The sequence below is a fragment of the Elgaria multicarinata genome, chromosome 11 (assembly GCF_023053635.1).
Source record: "Elgaria multicarinata webbii isolate HBS135686 ecotype San Diego chromosome 11, rElgMul1.1.pri, whole genome shotgun sequence".
NCBI classification, from domain to species: domain Eukaryota; kingdom Metazoa; phylum Chordata; class Lepidosauria; order Squamata; family Anguidae; genus Elgaria; species Elgaria multicarinata.
The window spans coordinates 24000242-24023002 of NC_086181.1; the positions used below are offsets into that span (position 1 = coordinate 24000242).

Consider the following 22761-nt stretch of genomic DNA (forward strand, 5'->3'; position numbering starts at 1 on the left):
TATACAAGGAGAGGGGATGATGAAGAAGGGGAACTCACAGTATGCCTGTTGATGAGATTAAAAATCATGATAGAGTCAGGTATTGGAAATAGACCTGAAGTTAATATAAAAAGGAATTGCTCATACAGATGAATGACAGATCCTTGTCTATGCCCAGATTGGATTCTGAACAACATGTGGAGTTTTATAGCCCATCCACCCCCGATGATGATTGTTGATCTCGCTGGGAGGCTTTGGAATTCCATTGTGTAACAGAATGAAAACAGCAATTTACCCAATACAGAGGCAAATTATCACTTCCCAAATGTGTTGTGATTTTTTGAAATTGCATCATGGATGGATATTTCCTTGAATCCTGCACTTAGTATTTTCTTTTTTAGGGATAGCAAGGAGTAAGTGGCAAAGAGACAAGAGCTATGTTCAGCCACAGCTCAGTCATAGATAGCATAACCTGAAGGCCCAGGGCTGGATCTGCACAATTCTTTTATAGTGGAATTGAAGTGCACTGATAGCTGTTGGGGCACATTGTACATTCCGCAGTCCAGACATTACACTCACCGCTTTCATTGTGTTATATCCTGATTTTTATTCCACATCATCCAAAATTCTGCAACAAATGTCATTGTGTGTCACATGAGGTATAAGTGCACAGGAAGAATATAGCATTACCGTGATGGCATTGTAATGCCTTGAGAGATTTACACTACTGCTTTATAGAGGTACTGAAGTGCACTGATAACTTTAGGGGAACAATCCACATTCCATATTTCACTTTCTTTGTGATATTTCCTGCTTTTTATTCACATCCGTAATGATTTGATGCAAGCTGTAGAGCTGGCCACAGTATAGATGAGGCCTAGGTTGTAATACAGAATCCCAGTCTGGGTAATTTGTGCCTGTGCCTTACCAGTTTGAAGTGCAGCTCATTCAACAAATAATTTCCAATTATTTTTTGTCTCATCTATGCTTGTGTACAGTATTGTATTTTTTTTAAAAAAGTCATATATTCATGAATGTTTACACTTTACAGATAAGCATAAGCAAAAAGAAAAGGTCTCTGCCCCAAAGAGCATCCTGTCTCAAATTTAACATGATGTGTGTGTATGGTATGCATGGGGAAGCAGGTTTGCCAATAGGATTCCCTGGGCCCATGGCTTCTAGGCCTGTGTCATTTAATATTGTGTTAAACTGTTGCTCTACTAGGTTTTTAGGCCGAATCCTCTCTAGCTCCATTGCTTAAGAACCATTTGAATGCAAATGAACTTGTGGAGATCCAGACAACCCATTGGGCATGCATGGTGGGCACATGCAAATGTACACACACTCATACACACTCTCTCTGCCATTCCCTCTCTTTCTTTCACTTCCTGTCCTCCTAGTGAACTAAGAAAAGGGCTCCTCAGTGCACAGACAGAAACTCAAGGAAGCTGGGGGTGCAGGAAGAGAACTCCAACTCACAATGGCCAGACCTACCCCAAGCAGGGTATAGCACTCTGAAAGCAGTTTGGAAACAGTATATGCCACGTTAGGGTGACCAACTGTCAGGATTTCCCCGGATTTGTCCTGGTTTTTGTTCTTTCCATGGTGTCAGGGGGGATTTTCTATAATTTTCAATAATGTCCTGGAATGACACACCTTCCCCTTTAAGGCTGCCATTAGCATGGCAGGAGGGAATGACATGCTTTCTTGAGGCACGTCGTTCCCCCACCCCGAGCTCCAATTGAGGTCTTAAAGGGGAAAGTGGGTCATTCGTGGACATTATAGAAAAGGCCCCAATTGGAGTGGATGGTGGTGGTGCCGAATGAAATCCTTTCCCCTCTTCCACTCCAATCGGGTTCTTTAAGGTGGCGGGGGAATAACATACTTTCTGCAAGACTCAGAAAGCTGCTTCCACACACACACACACTAGGTGTCCTCTTTTTTGGTTTCCCAAATATGGTCACCCTAGCTTATCTGCAGAAGGAAATGGCTCCCAATAAATGAGCCAGGCGGCCATCTTATTTCAGCCAGGCAGCCATCTTATTTCCAACATTCCAATCTATTTGAGACAGGAGTGAGGGGGGAGGGTGACGCTACTGAGCATGCCCCATTTAGGAGTTATGAGTCTGTACTTACACTTTAATGGGGCAAAGAAAAACAATGGAAGCGAATTTTGAAAAAAGAAAAGCCATTCCACCAACTAGAAGGACAGGGGGACAAGATCCCACCACTGGTTTGAAGGGTAAGGGTTCCAATTTGGAGCTTTTAGTGAGCAAAAAAAGTGTCGCCACCCGGAAATAGTAGGTCATTTGGATCAAGAGAGGTTTTTCCCATTTTCGTACTTTGAACTGCCATCCTGCCCTCAATATTTCACAAATCTTCTTGAAACACGCAGGGTATATAAAACCAGCATTTCTTTCTGGCAGGTCTCTGTTTCAGAAAGATTGGTGAAACATTTTCCATTTTATGAATGTCAGAATGACCCACCTCCAATTTTGGCCTTAACATGATGGAATGCTCTTTTCACTGATCGCATATAACACAGGGAAACACTCCTGTGTTTCCCTGTATTAAATTGCTACTGAAACACAGTGATGCATTCTCAGTTATTATTGTCTGAATGTATTACAATGAGAGAAAGAGAGGAGGAGGAAGAGGAGGAGGGGGGAAGAAGAAGAAGAAGAAGAAGAAGAAGAAGAAGAAGAAGAAGAAGAAGAAGAAGAAGAAGAAGAAGAAGAAGAAGAAGAAGAAATTGTGCCTTACTTAGTTTCATCATGCAACATCTGTGTGGGCTGTTTTGTGAATGAGAGGATATCATAGAAGAAGATGACCTGAGAAACAATCTCACCAATGACAAGGTCACCAGGCTGATAAAATTCATGAGGAATAGGGAGGGGATCCTCAAGCATGGTGCAATTAATAGAATATGTCTTGCATGTTGTATGACATAGCAGTAGAAGCAGCAATACCAGCACCAACACGATCCAGTTGACAAAACGTTCTCTCCAAAATCCATTTCCCATCTTTTCATCGACAGCTTTTTATGTATGTATATTATCAGTTTTACTATGGCTTCCCATGAATTGGAGATGATTTACACTAGGGGTGTGCACGGACCCCCCGCTCCACTTCACTTGCAGATCCGCCATTTTCCGGATCGGGCCGCTCTGCCCCGCCCCCGCTCCGCCCACTTCCGCTCCGCTCCGCTCGGAGCTCCGGATCCGGATCCGGAGCTCCGTTTTCCCTCCCCCATAGGCTTGCATTGAAAGCTAAAAAATTATACAACTTTTTTTCTGTTCAAGTTAGAAACCTCACGTTTGGCACCATGACACCTCATGGGGGTATACACACGCACGCCAAGTTTCAAAGCAATCCCATCATCCCCTGATTTTTGGGGAATTTTTGAAAATCGGGCACCCCATTCACACCCCTTTCCATAGCTCCGTCAATTTGCACGTTAGAAACCTCAAACACGCCACCATGAAAGCTTATCCAGGGATACATACGCACGCCGAGACTCAAGGCAGTCCCATCATCCCCTGATTTTTGGGGAATTTATGAAAATTCAACACCCCTTTCCATAGCTCCGTCAATTTTGCACGTTAAAAAACCCCCTCAAACTCACCACCATGACAGCTTATCCAGGGATACATACTCACGCCGAGACTCAAGGCAGTCCCATCATCCCCTGTTTTTTGGCGGGGCTTAAACCTGCAAAATTTGGAACTTCCAAAACTCCAAGTGAGCGCAGGAAGGACTTCTCCCCTGAGTCAAAGCCACACACACACAACATCCCTGCGAGGTGGGCAGGGGAGGAGGGAGGGAAGGCAGGCAGGCATGCAGCTGGCATTTCTGGGGGCATAAGGAAGTGAGCCAAGGATAAGCCAGTAATGCATATAAAATGGAATAAATCAATAAATAAACAAAGGAGGGGTGGAATTAAAAGCAGCAGTGTTGCTCAATAAACAGCAAGAATAATTTTTTAAAAAAGGCTATATCTGTCTTTTACCAGCAATAGGGGGACGTGCCCGGGGGAGGGGGAAGCAGCTGCCAGTTCAACTCAAGACAGCCACCAACAGCTCTGAGATTAAGAAGTAAACGCTCACTTCAACTCATAATAGGCATCGCTCCACCACTAAGAAATGAACGCTCACTTCGACTCATGATAGGCATTGCTCCACCGTTTTACTCTCTTTGGAAGGCTCTAATGGCCTTCCAGTGCAGGAGAGAGTGGGGGCACGTCCACGATGAGATGCCCTAGGGGAGCTCATCCCCTTGCACCACATCTTTTCAGTTGTTCCCCAAAGTTAGGGTGGGTAGCAGTGCTGTGTTTCTATCTCTTATTCTTGGCTTAGTATATGATTTCAGGTTGTGTTTGTGCATTTGGTGGGGCTACTGTTTTAAAAAACACTGGGAAAAGCCCGTTCAGATGAAGAAAGAGAAGTTTCCCAGAATCCCAAGTTACCCGTTTTGCCTATGCCCTCCTCTAACTTTGGGATCATGTGATCATGACCGGGAGCTGACTCTGCCCCTCAACCCTTTGAAAAAGGTATTTTTCCCGCCGATTTTTTAAAAACTTCTAGCGCGCGACCCGCACGACGCAGAAAGTTGAGAGTAGTCTCAAAATGACCCCCATCCACGACTCTCTGTGCACAAGAATTTTCAGAACGATAGCTTAAAAACCAACCCAGTTATGCCCGAGTCTTTCCCTCAATGCAATCCTATGGGCGAAAAGCCGAAAACGCCGTTTGAGCCGCGCGGTTGACCCGATTTTCAAAAAAATATAGCACGCGACCCGCACGACGCAGAGAGGTGAGAGTGGTCTCAAAATGACCCCCATCCACGACTCTCTGAGCACAAGAATTTCCAGAATGATAGCTTCAAAAAGAACGTAGTTATCCGCGATTATTTGCCGCAATGCAATCCTATGGCGAAATGTTTTCAAGTTGGCGACCGGAGCGCTCCGCCTGAACTAGGAGCTCCGAAAAATGGTCGCTTCTCTTCGCCTTGCTTCTAGGGGTCCGCGGTCCGCTCCTACTCCGCCTCTGGGTAAGGCAGAGCAGGCCAATCCGCTACTGCTTCTACGCTCCTAATCGGAGCGGATCACACCCCTAATTTACACTGATTTACTGATTTGCCTGCAATTTAATTGCTAGTATCATGTTCTTAGTGTCTCTTTGTCCATCATTGTCCTTGAAGAGTATATTCCACTTATCTGCTCAAACCGAGTGAGAATTATAAGCAACTTTTTCTTTTTAGAATCATCTTATATAGCCATTCAGCTAAATAGGTTACAATAAGTTTGCATAGTTGTAGAATTCAGGACTCCTCATCAATTTTTACCAATTTTGTACATTTTTTTTAATATGGTGACAATAGATGTAAGATAATTACCAAGAACATTTGCTCAAAAAAAAAAGAAAAGAAAAAGAAAAAGAAAATTGCATTGTAATTAATAACTCATTAATCATGTCCAGTTCTTCAGAGTATGAAACCAGCAAGTGAATAGCTAAATACACAAGGAGAGGGAATGATGAAGAAGGGGGTATTCACACAATGCCTGCTGATGGGATTAAAAATCATAATAGAGTCAGGTATTGGAAATAGACCTAAAATTAATATAAAAAGGAATTGATCAAACAGATAAATGACAGAGCCCTGCCTATGCCCAGATTGGATTCTCAGCAACGTGGAGTTTTATAGCTCCCCCCATCCCTGATGACGATTGTTGATCTCACTGGCAGGCTCTGTAACAGAATGAAACCAGTAATTTAGCCAATAGAGAGGGAAATTATCACTTCCCAAATGTGTTGTTAGCATTTGAAATTGCATCATGGATGGATATTTCCTTGAATCTTGCACTTAATATTTTCTTTTTTAGGGATAGCAAGGAGTAAGTGGCACAGAGACAAGAGCTATGTTCCGCCATAGCTCAGTCATATTTAGCATAACCTGAAGGTCCAGGGCTAGATCTGCACCACTGTTTCACAGTGTCATTTCCTGCTTTTTATTCCACATTCGTAACGATTTGTCACAAGGTGTAGAGCTGGCCATGGAGTAGATGTGGTCCAGGTTTAAATACAGAATCACAGACTGGGTAATTTGTGCCTGTGCCTTACCACTTTGAAATGCAGTTCATTCAACAAATCATTTCCGTTTAGTTTTTGTCTCATTTATGCTTACTTGCTGTTTTTTTTTTAAAAAGGTATATATTCATGATCACACTTTACAGATGAACATAAGTAAAAAGAAAAAGTCTCTGCCCCAAAGACCATCCAGTCTCAAATTTGACACTGTGTGTGTATTGCATGGGTAGGGAAGCAGAGTTAGTAATAGGATCCCCTGGGCCCGTGGCTTCTGGTCCTATGTAGTTTAATATTGTGCTCAGCAGTTGCTCTACTAGGTTTTTAGGCCGAATCCTCTTTAGCTGCATTGCCTAAGATCCATTTGACTGAAAATGCAGGAGACCTCAATGCACTTGTTAAAGTCCAAACAACCCATCGGGCCTACATGGTGGGCACATGCAAATGAATACACATTCATATACTCTCTCTTCCCCTTCCCCCTCTCTCCTTCACTTCATCCCATGTACCTGTTTCCCTCGAATTAACTCCATAGCGTAAAGGTGTTGTTATTGTTGTTGTTAGCTAAATCACACCCTGGGCGGCAGAGCTCCTAAGATCCTTTGCATATCAGGAAAAGGGTTTAAGGGGGGGGGGGAGAATGTAAAAAATAAAAAAAAATCAACGGATGACCCAATCCAATTCAAATTTGGTATGCTTAAAGCTCTCCTTAATATCTATTACTGTGCCAATGTTGATGTCTTTATCTTTAAAACTTATGCAGATGTAAGCATCTGTTTAATTTGAAGTTTAAAAATCATCCTTCTGTGCCCCCAGAGGCCACACTGAGAAGGACAAAGAAGTATGTTAAAATTAGCCTTGGGATTGTGGGGGAGTAAGAAGAGTCGCCCTTTCTGCGATTCTATTTTTGGCGCTTCTTTTAGGGAAGCAGCGCAATCACAGCAGGATGCATGGGAGTACTTCACAATAAAAGCAGATTATAAAGTCGAAAATGTCTGAGTCCTTTGCATGTAATTCGCAGTGAATGCACAGTATAACGCGGGTGTGATGAAGCTCTTCCTGTCTTCCTTGTGAACTGAGAAAATAACTCCTCAGTGCACAGATAGAAACTCAAGGAAGCTGGGGATGCAGGAAGAGAGTTCCCCCTTCCTGCATCTCCAACAACTCACAATATTTACTCTCTGTGCACTGAGAGGAATCCTTTGGAAGCTCCTCTTTCTCAAGTGCACAGTGTCTTTGCTGGTGCTCAGCTGTCTCTTGATCATCTGAACAGTGCTAATGGTGGGGAGATCACCGCTAGCTTCTCCTCTACCTCTTCTTGTCTGGAGACTGTAGCTCCAAAAGGAGCACACATTCCCTTGCTTTGGTCAAGGCTGGGGCTCAGGGACTGCACAAGCCCTTTGTCATGTTCCTCATGAAGACCAGCTAGCAATGGCTGATATCCTCAACGTCCTGGCTCGCATGACACAACTGCTCCATCGTGCCTTACTATACTGTGCTGGATGGCTTGTCGTGTGCAAACTGAAGCAGCAGGGGTTGTTTGAGGCAAGTTGTTTTAGAGTTTTTAGAGGGCTGTCTAACCCTCAAACAACCTCTATGGTTTGTTTGAGGGTAAGAGGGAAGGGGGAGCAGAGGAAGAAGGGGAATGGGTGGTTGCCTGGAGCAGTAAACAGAAGAAGTATTGTCCAGATATTATAGGCTGTGAGTGTTTATTCTTCCATTGCTGTAATATCAGTCTTTTAGCTGTCAAAAGTTGTGGCTGATCATTTATGCTGACCATTTATTCATTTCCATGAAGCAGGAAGATAACTTAAATGCGCATGTATACCAGTGAACATTAAAGATTGTTCCAGTACAATTGTGGTTTTTTTTAATTTTATTTATTTATTTATTTATTTATTTATTTATTACATTTCTATACTGCCCAATAGCCGGAGCTCTCTGGGCGGTTCACAAAAATTAAAACCTAAAATTAATAACATAACCAAATACAGGACACTGACAAAATACACATTTAAAAGAAGCATTAGCTGTATTGCACCGCATGTTGTGGTGTCCAACTGACATGAAACAAGCATTTTTGCTAAATAAGGTGCAGCCTAACATCCATAGATGCAAAACCAGGTAGATGCCATAGTGGCAATCCACTGATCAGTCATTTTGTGGTGGTGTCCACAATATTTTCTCAATTCCCAAATGAATTGGGGCTTTTCTTGTCCAAAAAGGTTGGGGACCTTTTTGGACCCATGGGCACATTTGGGAATTCCTGTTCTAAAGTATTACCATTTTGGCTGAAACTGGCTAGCACACATACCCACACATGATTAAACCTCGACATTGACAACCCCGAACTTAATAGTTCATGGAGGACAGATGTGTTTCTTCACCAATTGGCATCCACATTACTATGTCACTTCTTATCCATGACTGCCCCCACCAGGGCCTGGCCAAAATATTGTTTGATACATACCCTTCTCAGGGACATAGTGTGATAAATACAAGGAACAAAAACTGCATTTCACCCAATAAAGAAATGGCTACAGCACAGTTTCATCTAGCCCCAAGCCAATTCAATATCTTTTTGAGCTCAAACAAGGCATCATGTGAATTATATATTTTGAGTGTGTCATCTTTTCCTTTTTCCATTTGCTGGATATGGTCACTCTCAGCAGGAATGAGAATGTTTCATTTCAATGCTCAAAGGACCCTAATTTCTCTCATGTCTGCTGAACATTCCTCATTCCCATGAGATTATATCTATCTATCTATCTATCTATCTATCTATCTATCTCTTACATTGGAGGTCAAGATACGGTAGTAACCATCATCAAGGGCACCTTTAAAAATTAAACAGGCCTGCTGGGCCTCTCTTCCATCCCTTCCTGCTTGTAAAGTGAAGGAGATGCTGCCATCTTGTTTTCCATCAATGATCATGGGAGCTAAACTACAAAGCCCATGATCCTGGTAGAAAAAGACATAGAGGATTATGCTCACAGCATCTTCGCTTTACTAATAAGTCACAGGGGAATGAGGACATGCTCAGCGGGCACCTGCCGTTTTGTCAACACTCCAACATGTGTTTCCCCCAACTGGGAAAAGGCAGCCTTAAGGTAGTGTGTGTGTGTGTGTGTGTGTGTGTGTGTGTGTGTGTGTGTGTGCCAGTTGACTTCAGATTGGGGCTCATTTGATGTTGGGAATGACCGCTTACATGTAACTGCTCAAAAGAATGCAATCATGTGTTCACCTATGCAAGCACTCATTTTTGAGTTCTTATGATGTTATTACCACTTTCAGAAAAATACATCTTTTCACTTTTTTCTTATTAGCTGCTTCCTGTTGTTCAGTTCAGGTCTCAATATAATAATGTAGCATTTAGGGAAAAAGATGAAAATGAGTAACCCAGCACTGGAGGACAAGATGGCGAAGATCTCCACAGCCACCACATATTTCCCTTTGTTACTGAGGTGTGATGGAATGAAGGACAACCAGACACTGCAAAACACCAACATGCTGAAAGTGATGAATTTGGCTTCATTGAAACTGTCAGGTAACTTCCTGGCTAAGAAAGCCACAATGAAACTGACAATTGCCAGAGAACCCAAATAGCCCAAGACAAAGTAAAACATGGAAGCAGAGCCCTCATTACATTCCAGTATTATTTTCCCATCCAATGAGTGCATGTCTACATCTGGGAATGGAGGAGATATAATGAGCCAAACTATACAAATGCCTGCTTGAATCAAGGAGCCGGAAAAGGCAATCGAATTGGCCAGTCTTTTCCCTATCTTTTTCCTCATCATGGACCCTGGTTTGGTAGCCAAGAATGCCAGAACTACAGTGATGGTTTTGGCCAAAATGCTGGAAAGGGCCACAGAGAAGACAATGCCAAAAACTATTTGTCGGATAAGGCACGCCATGTTTCCTGGTTGTCCAATGAAGAGCAAGGTACAGAGGAAGCAAAGGGAGAGAGAGATGAGGAGGATGTAGGTGAAGTTCCGGTTGTTGGCTTTGACTATGGGAGTGTCTTTGTGCTTCAGAAAGGTTCCAAGCACCATAGCTGTGATCAAAGAGAAGGAAATAGCCAAGACAGTCAAGATGATTCCTAAAGTTTCTTCATAAGTAAGGTAGCTTAGAACCCTGGGAATGCATTGTGTTTGGTCCTTGTTGGGATACTGATCTTCTGGACATTTGATGCAAGCATCCATGTCTGAAAAAAAGAGAGGAATGGCTGATTAATTATTAGAAGATAGTGAAGGAGTCAGTTAGAGCAGCGAGAATGCATCTTTCTGTGGTCTTCTGCCTTCAAAAAAAGTTTGTCAATTATTGTCTTAAGCTCCACAGTTTTAATACGCAAAATGTTCTTTGTTGGTTCATGGTGGTATTTTAAAAAGTATTGTCATTCTAGAACGGGGAAGACTTTAATCCCAGTGCATGTTCTGAAGGCACATCGTACAGCCAAACTGCTCAAGGTATAGAGACTTGTATCTCATAATTTAATATAAGAAGAGCTGTACTACATCAATCCAAGGGCTTACATATTCCAGTAAACTACTTCCACAATAGCCAACCAGGTGAATATGTGAAGCTCACAGGCAGGACATCAACGCAATAGCACACTTTCCAGTCATCGAGCTTCTTTGAATGGATGTTTTATAGCATGCTCATGTTTGGCCACTCATGGATGTTCATGAATTATTTTGACGATGCCTTCAGCCTCTTGTGCATCTTCTGCTCCATCTCCCAGTTTTAGCATTATAAATTAAGCTGCAGAAAAACCGATTCTTCTGAAGTAAGTCGGTATTTGTCAGGATTTCCTGCCATGTGCAGGCAAAGTTGTACTATAAAATGCCTACTAGAGGATGGTGTTCCCATTGAACCATGTGGTCACTGCTCTGTTGCCTGTGCAATTCCAGCTCGTTGCAAATGTGGAAAAGAAGCAAGAAGCAGAGCCATGGCAAGGAAATACTATTTCCCTCCATCTTAAGGAGTCTATCTCCTCTAGAAACTGGTACTTAGAATCACACTGTTTTGTTTCAATTGTAAATTCTATCTATCCGTCTATAGCCACCCATCCACCAACATACACACATATTGGAAAAGAAGATATCTGCTGGATGAGACCAAAGGATTATCTAGTCCAGAGTTCTGCTTCCATAGTGGCCAACCAGATGCCTATGGACATGAATGCAATAGCACCATTTCGCTTGTATTTCCTTATGACTCAAATTCAGAGGCACACTGTCTTTGATATTACAGGTAAGAATATAGCTGTTACGTTGTTCCATTCCAACTGGGACTTTATCCGCCTCCAACCCTGTCTTCCAGATCTAAACTCTGGGAAGTGTTTTGAAAGTAGTTCATATGAAGAGAACCTATGTCCCTTTGGCCAAGAACCTCAAATTACATGACACAAAGGCAGAATAACAGACAAATTTAATTTTTAAAATTACTGGAATGAATTTAATTTCAAAGATTAGGCAAGTAAGCAAGCAGTGGATAAAATAAAACAATAAACAAACCTACAAGCTGTCCATTTAGCTGCACTGTGCCTCTGTAAATAACATTGCTGACAAAACTTCAAGGAGGGTCCCTTGCACCTTCCATTTCTCCAAGGAATCGATCTCTGATCCAGAGCAATACAGCATCCAACCTTGACCAGATCTTCAAATCCCCCTTATAAGGGTAGCTGGCCAAGGGCAATGACCTATTGACCATATGCCCAGCTCATGCACCTGAGACTTGTTTAGCAAAGGCTGTGGAAAATCCAACTTGGCCCATGTCCCACAGGCTACAAACTCTTAAAGAAGAAGAGTCAAATTTTAGGTGTCAAAGGCAGCTTCATGCCACAACAGCTGCCATGACTAATAGTATCATTTTTAATTGTTTGGGTAGAAAGGTGGGTTACAAATGAAATCAAATAAATCAATCTTAGACTTATTCTTCATGCACTTCTCAGAAGCCTCAGGTTCAGTTATGGAAGAAAACCAGAATCTAGCACACAATTGGATTAATTTCACTACATTTCGTTATATTATTTTACTAGTTTTGCTCCTAGTTGACCAGATGTCATCTCACCAAGGGTGCGATGCATTTGGCTATTTCCAGCTTTGACTGTTGGCAAAGAAGGTGGATCTGGTCATGGTGATATATGCTGACATATGATTCAAGATGCCATTACTGCAATATGCTCTATGTTGGGCTGCTTTCGAAGAGTGTTAGGAAACTTCAGCTGGTCAAAAATGAGACAGCGGTACATTAACTGGAGGTAATAATTGGAGAGAATGTGCCAGTATTACTGAATGAGCTTCATTGGCTTCCAAGAAATTTCTGATCCCAATTTCTACGTGATAACTTCTAAAAACTTAATTGACTGAGGACTAGTTATGTAAACCCCACCTACTCACCTTTGTATTAAGATGTGTTATACAGGCTCTCATTGGGCTTCCAATTCCAGAGTTATAATTTGCTAAGTTCTAGGAGGGTGCCTTATTATTTTTATTTATATATGTCAATTTATTTGATTTGTACCCCACCATTAAGGAGATGATGGTGGTGGTGGTGGTGGTGGTGGTGGTGGTGGTGGTGTGTGTGTGTGTGTGTGTGTGTGTGTGTGTGTGTATACACTTCTGCAGTATCCCAGCAACGAAGCTGCCCCTCACAGTGGTGCCTGGACCCCTCACCAGCTGCTGCACCTGCTTGTCCTCATTTTCCTCTGGACGGCCCTTGGCCTCCCACTGATCCTGCAGCGGCTGCTCAGCCTGCCAGCTGACCCCCATTCTCCACCATGGGCTCCCTTTGACTGGCAATAATGTCATCAGCATGTGCCCAGAACCACAGACCCTGTTGCCTGTTGCCTTGGCAATAGAGGGAGGGCCGTTGCAGTTGGCTGTTTCCAAATGCTCTTCTGGCTTCAGTGGCTTCCGTTCCAACTGGGACATGAGGAGTTTCTGGGCATGCGCAGAGTGCCTTCCCTTCCTCTATCAGGGGCAGATTCTGAGAAAATCAGCGCTATCAGGATGGGATGCCTTTGATGTGGAATTGGGTTCACTGCTGAAGACTGACATTAGGAGACTGGCTTGTGAAAGTCACACAGTGCCCACCTGGCCACATACTCACTAAGGCCACCTATCAGCAGGATATAATATGGAAATTTCAGGTTTCTTACTCATGTGGAAGTGGGTTAACATTTCCTGATGTACATCGCACACACATACTTTCAGCTCTATAGGTAGTGACTAGCTGATATACCCAGTGATGCTTGGCCCCCCTAAGATACATGTCTGTGAGGTAATCGTCTTAAGATATATATTTGCGAGGTAATCATCTCAAACTAGTAGGCCAGTGCTAGGCCTGTGAGTTTAGTTTTAAATGAATTAAGTTTGTATCTTTTTTGCCTCTCTCACCCTCACAACAACCCTGCAAGGTAGGCCAGTGCTAGACCTGCAATGTAACTTAAAAACAAATAAAAATTTCTTTCTTTCTCTCCCTCACCCTCAACACATGGAGTTATCAGGGTGCCACCATGATTTTACTTGTCCCCACAGAAAACAAAAACTACAACTCCCAGTATGCCTTTTGCCACAGTGCCGACTTGCCCAATGCGAGTCCTGCCACTGAGGATCACAGGAAGTAAAGTCTGGCTGAGCCAGTACATGCAGCACCATAGGTAGGACATGAGGGAGCCAGCTGGCTGGCTGGCTGGCTGACAGTTAACTTGGTCATTGCTGTCTTCCTCCCCTACTAGTGACATGTAACCAAGGATGGAGAGTCATTTCCAGATTATGGCTGCTGAAGTCTGATAAGTCTTTCCTCCTGGGAATTGTAGGTATAAGCCAAAGTCACTGAATAATGTGTTAATCTTTGAATGCCATCTGAGGAGTGGTGGGAGACAATGGAGAGCGGGCCTTCTTATTTGTGGCACTCTGCTTGTGGGTTTCTTTTCCCCAGGCAGGCTTGCCTAGTGTCTGCATTAATGGCTTTTAAATGCCAAGTGAGTTTTCTTTTAAAATTATTACTATTTTCCAAGGCCTTTTAACTTGATGAGATTTTTTATGCTGTGTTCCCCACCCCCCGTCATAACTAGACAACAACATTTCAAGACAGATGCAGGGATTACTGACTAAAGTTTATGATTTTTATGTAAAAGCCTGATTATAACATTGAAACAGAAGAGGGAATGGAGGAATGACTGACAGCTGAGGCTACAATGGAATGGTGGGCAGGGTGAGTGGCAGTTGGAGAAAGTCAGGTAGAATGAGAACTAAGACTGTTAGTAAGAGGTTATTTAAAATTAGCCAGTCTACATGCCACTACTACACCTCCCAGGATGCTTTTGGAAGCCTGCAGGTGCTCACATCCTCTGAGACATAGAGTAGCAGCATCACTGAGGAGGGAAAGTAAGCAGCTGCCAGTGGACATGCCCAGCTCTGGCTTATGCTGCTGGGATTGCCTTGACCTGCACTTTTCATCAACTAAGTGCTCCATCAGGAGCCTGTACTGCAGGGCTGGGCACTTTCCCCACTTTATCGGCTCTGTTTCTGGGCATATGCAGAGTGCCTCCCCTTCCTCTCTCCCTCTTAAGGGTGAAGACTGTACACTTGCTTCCCGCAGATTCAAAGAAAACAGAGTGCCTTTGAGCATGTTTGGCCCCTCAAAGTCACACTGTTGTATCTAGTTACAATTTTAAAACCACGCAGAGGGTGGAAGTTGGCACTGCAAATGGATGCAGACCATTAATGTGCATTGCTTCCTTTTATGTGGAATTGTGTTGACTGCTCAAGACCAACCTTAGGAGTTGGGATTGTGAAAGACACACAGCGGAAACCCGCCCATGCACTCACAATGGCCACCAAAGGCCAGAAAGTCTGCCCTTCTGCCCAAGGCATGCTGGGAGTTCTGCCCAAAGGCATGACGTGTGTGTGTGTTGGCATCAGCCTTGGTATTTTTAAATTATTTAAAAATACTTTAAACCCAAATTATGTGATTTAAAATTTTTCTGGTACACTGTACAGCCAGACCTATTAGCATCCCAAATTTCAAATTTCTAACTAATCTGGAACTGGGTAAACATTTCTGGATATATATCACAAACATACTTTCTGCTTTATAGATAGAGATGTTTATTTATTTGAATCTTTTAAAATAAAGTTGTTTTGAGAATTGCCTTCATATACAGATAAGAGGGACATATTCTTCTAATAAAAAAATGAATATGTTTTATTATGCGGTTATCTCTGTAATACTTCCTACCTTTCTGGTAAGAAATCATCCCATTTGAACATGAAGCACAGTCATAGCAGCAAAATTTCTCTCCTTCCCTCTTTTTCTTGCTGTAGCCAGGATAGCAGTTGTCATTGCACACAGAAAGGGGCAGCACCTGTACAGAAGCATGGAGGAAGACTCACAATATGTCTTGAGAATGTCAGTGCTGCAAAAAGTGGGCTGTTGACAGTGATTGAATGGTGACATTACAGATGGCCAGCAAATTTCTCCTGATAAGGGTCTTTGTGAACTTTCATCAGAATTGGAACTTTCTTATATGCAGTGATGTCATGAGGGCAGAACTTTGGGGAAGATGTCCAAGACCCCACTCACAACAAGGCGCATGATGGTTTGCAAATGCAGCAGTATTGACAGACCACTTTTTGAAGTAAGTGAACTAACACACATGGCCATCTCAAGAGCACTCTACCCTGATAATACCATTTTGACAAGAGTTAAAATTATTGAAATTGCACTACATATATGGAAACAATGGTTCACAAAATGTCTTCAATTTGACATCTCAGTGAATATTGATATACTCAAACATCTGTAGCTTTGACTCACCTGATTAAAGCTTGTATGCCACACAATTTCGTCATCATTAATGGTTAACATTTTGCCTGGAGAAGCCTGGGGATCCCATCTTCCCACTTTTACTCTAACCACTGAGCCATTGGGGAACATCAACCAGTTTGTAACATCAAAGCCTGCAACTAATTCCCCATTTACATCGAAATGCACAGCGTCTCCAGCATTGTTATTAAATGAGGTGCTTCTTAGAAAGGGATGGAGCTAGATTGAAAGAGAATATGAACAAAGAGGTCTTCAAAGTACTGCAAAGAAGTTCCAAAAGGATTGTATCAGCCAACACCATTATTATTATTATTATTATTATTATTATTATTATTATTATTGGGACATCATGTATGAACATAAGAAGAGCCATGTTGGATCAGAGCAAAGGTCCATTTAGTCTAGCGTTCTGTTCACCCAGTGGCCAATCCTCTGGACATGGGAAATCAAGAAACAGAGCATTAATTTTTCCTCAATGTCCTGCTTGTATTCCTTGCAAACTGGTCTTCATAAAACATAGTGTCATGCTCCTCTTTGAAGGGTCCTGCTCAGAGGAGGAGCTAGAAGCTCTGGAAGTCCAGGGCACCCTAGTCCAGGGGTTGCCATCAGACCAACAGCAACATAAGCTCTCAGTGGTGGTGGTTGCTGGGCAATCACTGTCGGAGAAAGGGATTCATGTGGGAGGCTAGTAGGGCTCTTGTGTGGTGGATTGTTCACCTGCAGAAAAGTTTTCCTCAGGAGAAAGTTACTCCTCACAAGTAGGGCTCTGAAAGGAGAGCTCTGATGACTACAGCTGAGCTCTGGGTGGGGCCCAGCAGGTTTGGGCTTAAAAGTCTTCATTAGAAACCAGCCGCTATTAGAACAACTTGGTCCATCTTGCTTCCTGAGCCATTCTTGATACCCTGTTTCCTGGCCGTTTGCGTTGCCTAATGACTCTGCTTCTGGACTGTGTAATGTACCTGACTGATTCATGATGTTTGACCTCTTGCCTGTTACTGTGACTACTCCTGTTGTTGCCTGATCCTCTTGTCAGACTGCTTGCCTGTGGTCTGACCTCTGCTTGGACTTAAATCCCCTCAGTTACAATCTCATCTGCACTGCATCTTGGCCAGCTACAGCCAATGCACCAATGGGGTGGTACTAATAATTCAAATGTATTTCCAAAGAGGGAATATTTTGCAGGTGTTGCTTTAAGCACAATTAGAGTTCTCTTTACGTCTCAATTACCAATTATGTTTTAAAAAAAGTGTTCAGGTGCTAATACCTGCCATGGTTGCACATTCCAAAATGCAGGTTTCTCCCTTTCTGCCAATCTTTTGGGTTTAGATCTGGATTTGTATATGGCATGCAAAGCATGTGCCACAGCATAGACAGCATTGTAGACATTGTAGCTGTGGCCGGTCATGTTCATTTCAAACAAAGTTCCAGGAAGTGTCTTCAGCTCCTCCTTCCCAGAGCACGTTTTCTTGTCTTCCTCCTTTACATCAGACATTTTTAGTGAACAGTTGAATGTCTGTTCCCAGAAGTCCTGAATGAAACCATCTCCTTTGGCCCAGGAAGGTCTTATCATCTGGAGAAATGTTTGGAATCTTAATGGCTGATTTGAGTGAACACTGAAGGTTATGGAACCATGAAAGGTTTGCATATCCCAAATCTTTCGATCAGGTATTGATGCAAAATCCCATTGGGATGTAACAATCCACACTTTCCCCAGCGGTGGCAGTGCCCAGAAGGTGATAATAAACAGCAAGATTCCCAATACCTGAAAGGATGGAGGTTCTCCATATACGAAGGATACACTGGCTTTGCTGTTAATAGCAGTATTATAGATTTCCAACTGCTGTAAAACCACACCTCCCATTTCATCCAAATAATCCCTTTTTGGTATTCTGACTATATAGGCATAACAGATGCCATTTTGGGAAAGCATTGGCACCATGGTCTGTAAGAACCTGTTCCCCCTGTCATCATCCACAGCTGTTAGCCCAATCCATATCCATCTGAAATGCTGAAGTAGACGCACCACACCCATGTACTGTTGGGCTTCGTTTGGGACCATCTGGTACAAAAATGGGAAGAGGGATTTGGCACCTTGTGCTGGCAAAAATGACCCATAGGTGAGCTGCATAGAATGATTTTTAGATGGTTAGAGGGGGATGCTAAATTACAGAAACATGGAGTAGTTGGGTTTCCTGATACAACTCAAACCTGTGAGATGCAGGAAATCCAGAACTGAAGGTCCCCTGACAAACAACAGCACAGCCTCTGCTTGGAATACTTCCAGTTGGGGAGAGCCCTGTCTTCTAGGGCTCAGAGAACAAGCCTTTGCCCTCTTCTATGTGACAGGCAGTCTGGAATTGGAATAGTGCTCTGATGTCTGGCCCATTTTTCTCCAGGCTAAACATAACCAGTTTGTTAAGCTTTCCAAAGAGGACTTGTTTTCTGTAGTGTTGACCATCTTTATTTGACTATAGTTTTAAAGTTTGGCACCCATGACTGGACTCAGTATGCTACATGTGGTGTGGTTAGTTGTACCTGTGAAACTGTGGACAGCGTCATAGGTAAAATCTAGGGGTGTGCATGGACCCCCCACTCCGCTTCACTTCCAGATCCGCTATTTTTCGGATCGGGCCGCTCCGCCCCGCCCCCACTCCGCCTATGCCCGCTCCGCTCGGAGCTCCGGATCCGGATCGGAGCTCCGTTTCCCCCCCCCATGGGGGGGGTTACCGGGCCCTGCTGCCATCGCCGCCCATCGCCGCAAGCGGCCCAGACTTCCTGCTGGAACCATGGGCTCAATTGAAGACGCTGACGGACCGCGGACAGAGGCAGGTAAGGGAGAGGAGGGCGGGGGGGGTTACCGGGCCCTGCCGCGACAGCGACAGTGGCAGGGTCCGGTAAACCCCACTTACCTTTCCGGTGGAGCTCCAGATCGAGGCGAAGGATCCACCTTCACCTCGATCCTCTTCGCCACGCTCCGCCGGCCCCCCAATCCTCTTCGCCTCCGCCTTAAGGGCAGGCGAAGCCCCCCGCTCCGCTTCTAATTCGCCGGTCCGATTAGAAGCGGAGCACATCCCTAGTAAAATCCACCAATTTCAATGGGACTTGTAGGAAAATGTGTTCCAGGTTTTAGTTTTAGCCTTTTTTGAACTACTGCATTACAGATCGACTAATCTTGAAACCCATTTCTCCTGCATTACTGCCAAACCAGGCATCCTTCATCTTACAGCAGTGCATGGTTTAGTTTTGTTTTTAGCTCAATTATCCTGTTTAGATAACACCCTAAACCACCATGTTTAAGGATTTTGAGCTAAACATTACAGCAAAGCTTGTTGTGTGAACCGTGACTTTGTGCGAACCATTCTTAACCATTGTGGCTACATAACTATGGTTTAAACATGCTCACTCATTGTTTGGTGCAAAAGGGTTAGCGGCCCAACCTTGGCTTAGTGTGTTGTCTGAACAATCCCAATGAGAAGTTTGCATTTATCTCTGTTGAGTTCACTTTTGATATTTTCAGAGTTTCCATGGCCATTTTGAGTTTTACGCCTGTTTTGTGAATTGTTAGCCTTTCTGGTATCACCTGTATGTTTCTTAAAGATTCCCTTGATCCCTAATCATTACTGAAAATATTGAAGTGCAGGGTGCCAGTACAGAGCAGTGTGGAACCCAACTGAAAAATCTCCTTCCAATTTCAAAAGGAATGATTCTTTGGTTATGGTTATCTAGCAAGTGTTGAATCCCAAGCGGGATATTGTAGTATGAAAGCAGTATATAAAAGGCAGGAGGCACACCAAGCAGGATATAGCACTATGAAAGTGGTATATGGTCTGTGTCAATGGGCCCCAACAGTTGTCAGTGCATTTCAATTCCACTATAAAGCAGTAGTGTGGCTCCTGCCTTTTATATACCACTTTCATACTGCAATATCCTGCTTGGTGTAGATGAAGCCCTTGTCTTCATTTAACTGGTTTGCTAACCAAAAGATCATGGAACACTGTGACAATACCAAAATTCTTGCCATGTTGCGTTTGCATTATTGTCTATATATTAATGTGTTTGCTGTGTTAAATGGAACTCAGGTAAGTTAGGATTAATTGTACGGTAGAGAGTGAATGAAAGATGGGAGGGCTTGTGTATGTTTTCATGTGTGTGTGAGAGAGGTTATGTAAGGGAGGGTAGATAGACTGCCTTAGGTACGGGTGAACTACATCTAGTTAGTGGAAGCTAGAAGAGGTAGAATAGGCAGGGTAAGACAAGAACTGTGTAATTAATAATATAACATTTCCTGTATTAAATAAATATTAATTTGTTTGTTTTTAAAACACAATATCCCTCATGGTGTTCATCTCTCTCTGCTACCAATAGGGTATGTATTTCCTGCGTTCATCTCCTGTTTGGGGTAAAGGGAACAAATATGTAACATTGAGTATCTCGTTGACCTAGAGTATATACAGGCTGAAGCTTGTGGGTCAGTGAGGACAGTTGACTCAAAGCAGAGGCAGTTTGCTTCACAAGTGCTGTAACAAATGAAGAAGATGGTTTGTCATTCATGTGAAGTCTCCATACCCCCAGGCATACAGCTTACCTGTGCAATTTTACGGTTTGCAGAAATGATGTCCATATTGGTAGAAGTTTCAGAGATACATCCTCCAATGAGAGCCACCATGTTGTTCTGGTTGTGACATTTGAAGTTGGGGACAAACTTATGCTGTGTGGAAAGCAGGTTCAGGGTGGCCTTAGTGGTTATCCTTGCCGCATAGTAGCTATTGAGGATGTGGAACCCCAGAGAGATATTGTGTAAGATGTTGGGATCCTCATTGATCTCTTTGACAGCAAATGCCAAAGCTAGGATATGTTGGTAGTTCTTAGGTACTGAACTGGAATAAGAGTTACAGGCTGTTTAACCAACAAACAACAAGAATATGTATTTGTGTACTTAATCATCCATCACCTGCATTCCTTCAAGATTGAGGTATAGCTTTAAATTAGTGAACAATATAAGAGAGAGAAGTAAAAAATAGGTCTTTTAAACAGATGCTGCAAAATCTAAATGACTGCACAGTCGACTATGTGGTTATTCTGCAGAAGCCTTCAAGCAGCCTTCATCCACCTTATTTCATCTAGAGGTTTTGGATTCCAACTCCTAGCAACTCTAGCTAGCATGGCCAGTGGAGGGAGTTGAAGTACAAAATATTTGGAGGGTATCTGGACAGGGAATGCTGCCTGGGAAATGCATGGAATCCATATCTTCCAATAGACCCTGGCCAGATCTACACGTCGTTGCGAAGACGCTTCCGTGCGCCTTTTTTTAAAGACGTACCTAAAAGAAGCGCCTCTTTCTTTACTGTGTGTACTGTGAGCTAGGCAGCGCTGCCTGCGGAAGAATCTCTACCCCATTCAAAGACGCTGCTCGGGCCGCTTCCCCCTCGCGTGTTCTTCCATTCGAATAATCCCCCCTCCCACCCAGCGGCACTTCTGGCGCATCCCAGCGGTGGCAGCTCCTCCTGCAAAACACTTTTCTCCCTCGGTGTGTTTGTATTTGCGTTTGCGTGCGCGTGTGCGAGCACACACCGAAGAGAGTCCCGGGGAGATGACACCGTGGGGAGAGCGAGAGGCAGAAGCTGAACTCGTCTGCAGCGCACACGCAAACGCAAATACAAACACACCGAGGGAGAAAAGTGTTTTGCAGGAGGAGCCGCCGCCGCCGGGACACGCCAGAAGAGCTGCCGGGTGGGAGGGGGGGATTATTCGAATGGAAGAACACGCGAGGGGGAAGCAGCCCGAGCAGTGTCTTTGAATGGGGTAGAGATTCTTCCGCAGGCGGCGCTGCCTAGCTCACAGTAGACATCGTAAAGAAAGAGGCGCTTCTTTTAGGTACGTCTTTAAAAAAGGCGCACGGAAGCATCTTCGCAATGATGTGTAGATCTGGTCCTGGTAGAGAAAAACTCACCAGTAGTACACAGTGTAGAAAGCGGGGGGGTGGGGGAAGGGAGAACATTAGCAAGCCCTAACATTGCTAGAATGGAAGTTTTCTCACATTGATAAGTAAATAAATATAATAACTTATTTACTGAAGTGCAATTACCTGTTCTGTGTTATTATGATCTGAACACGTTACACAAAGAAACAGAGGGGAAAAAATCATGTCTTACAAAAGTTCATCATGTAACATTTGTGCAGGCTGTTCCATAAAAGAGAGGATATCATAGAGGAAGAATATCTGAGAAACAATCCCACCAATGACAAGATCGCCTGGCTGGTAAAATTGATGAGGAATAGGAAGCAGATCATCAGCTGTGGTGCAATTAATGGAATGCGCCATATTTACAGTATGACATAGTAGTAGATAAATCAACAGCAACATGAGCATCCTGCTTGCAAAGCGTTTTCACCTAAAATCTGATGTTTACATCAACAATTTAATGTGTCTAGATGATCAGGTTTTCAAGGATGTTCCTTGCTTTGGAGATGATTCTTTTACTACAGTGATTGCCTGTCCTCTTGAACAAAATATTTGTTAGCACCATGGACTTAGAGTTAATAACATTTTCTTGATCTCCTCACTTTATCCATTTAGGCTGAGTCACAGTTAAAAGCCTCTTTTTCTTTTTAAAATCATCCTATGTAGCTGTACAGCTATAGCAGAGAATAACTTTGCATGGGTGTTCAAAGACAGAAGTGTAAGTTTGGGAACCCACGTTAATTATTTTTCGTTCTCTCCATTAGAATGTTTAAAAAGCAGTGATGATGAATGAGGCAAGAAAATCACAAATATCAAGAATTATATCAAATAAATAAATGGCCAGAAAAAATGTAAGGTATGTTACAGCATGGAAAGGCAGTTCATACATGAGATCCGATA

The 22761-nt window shown here is 43.3% G+C and overlaps 1 protein-coding gene across 1 annotated transcript; it reads right to left on the reverse strand.

Moving 5' to 3' along the window:
* Positions 1–9370: 9370 nt before the first annotated feature.
* Positions 9371–22221, reverse strand: LOC134405498 (vomeronasal type-2 receptor 26-like). Its single transcript, XM_063136742.1, has 6 exons — positions 22052–22221; positions 20485–20776; positions 17164–18021; positions 15891–16118; positions 15312–15438; positions 9371–10269 (listed from the first exon to the last, which is right to left on the reverse strand). Exons 1-6 carry the CDS (start codon positions 22219–22221, stop codon positions 9371–9373), a joined length of 2574 nt encoding a protein of 857 aa, XP_062992812.1.
* Positions 22222–22761: the final 540 nt, after the last annotated feature.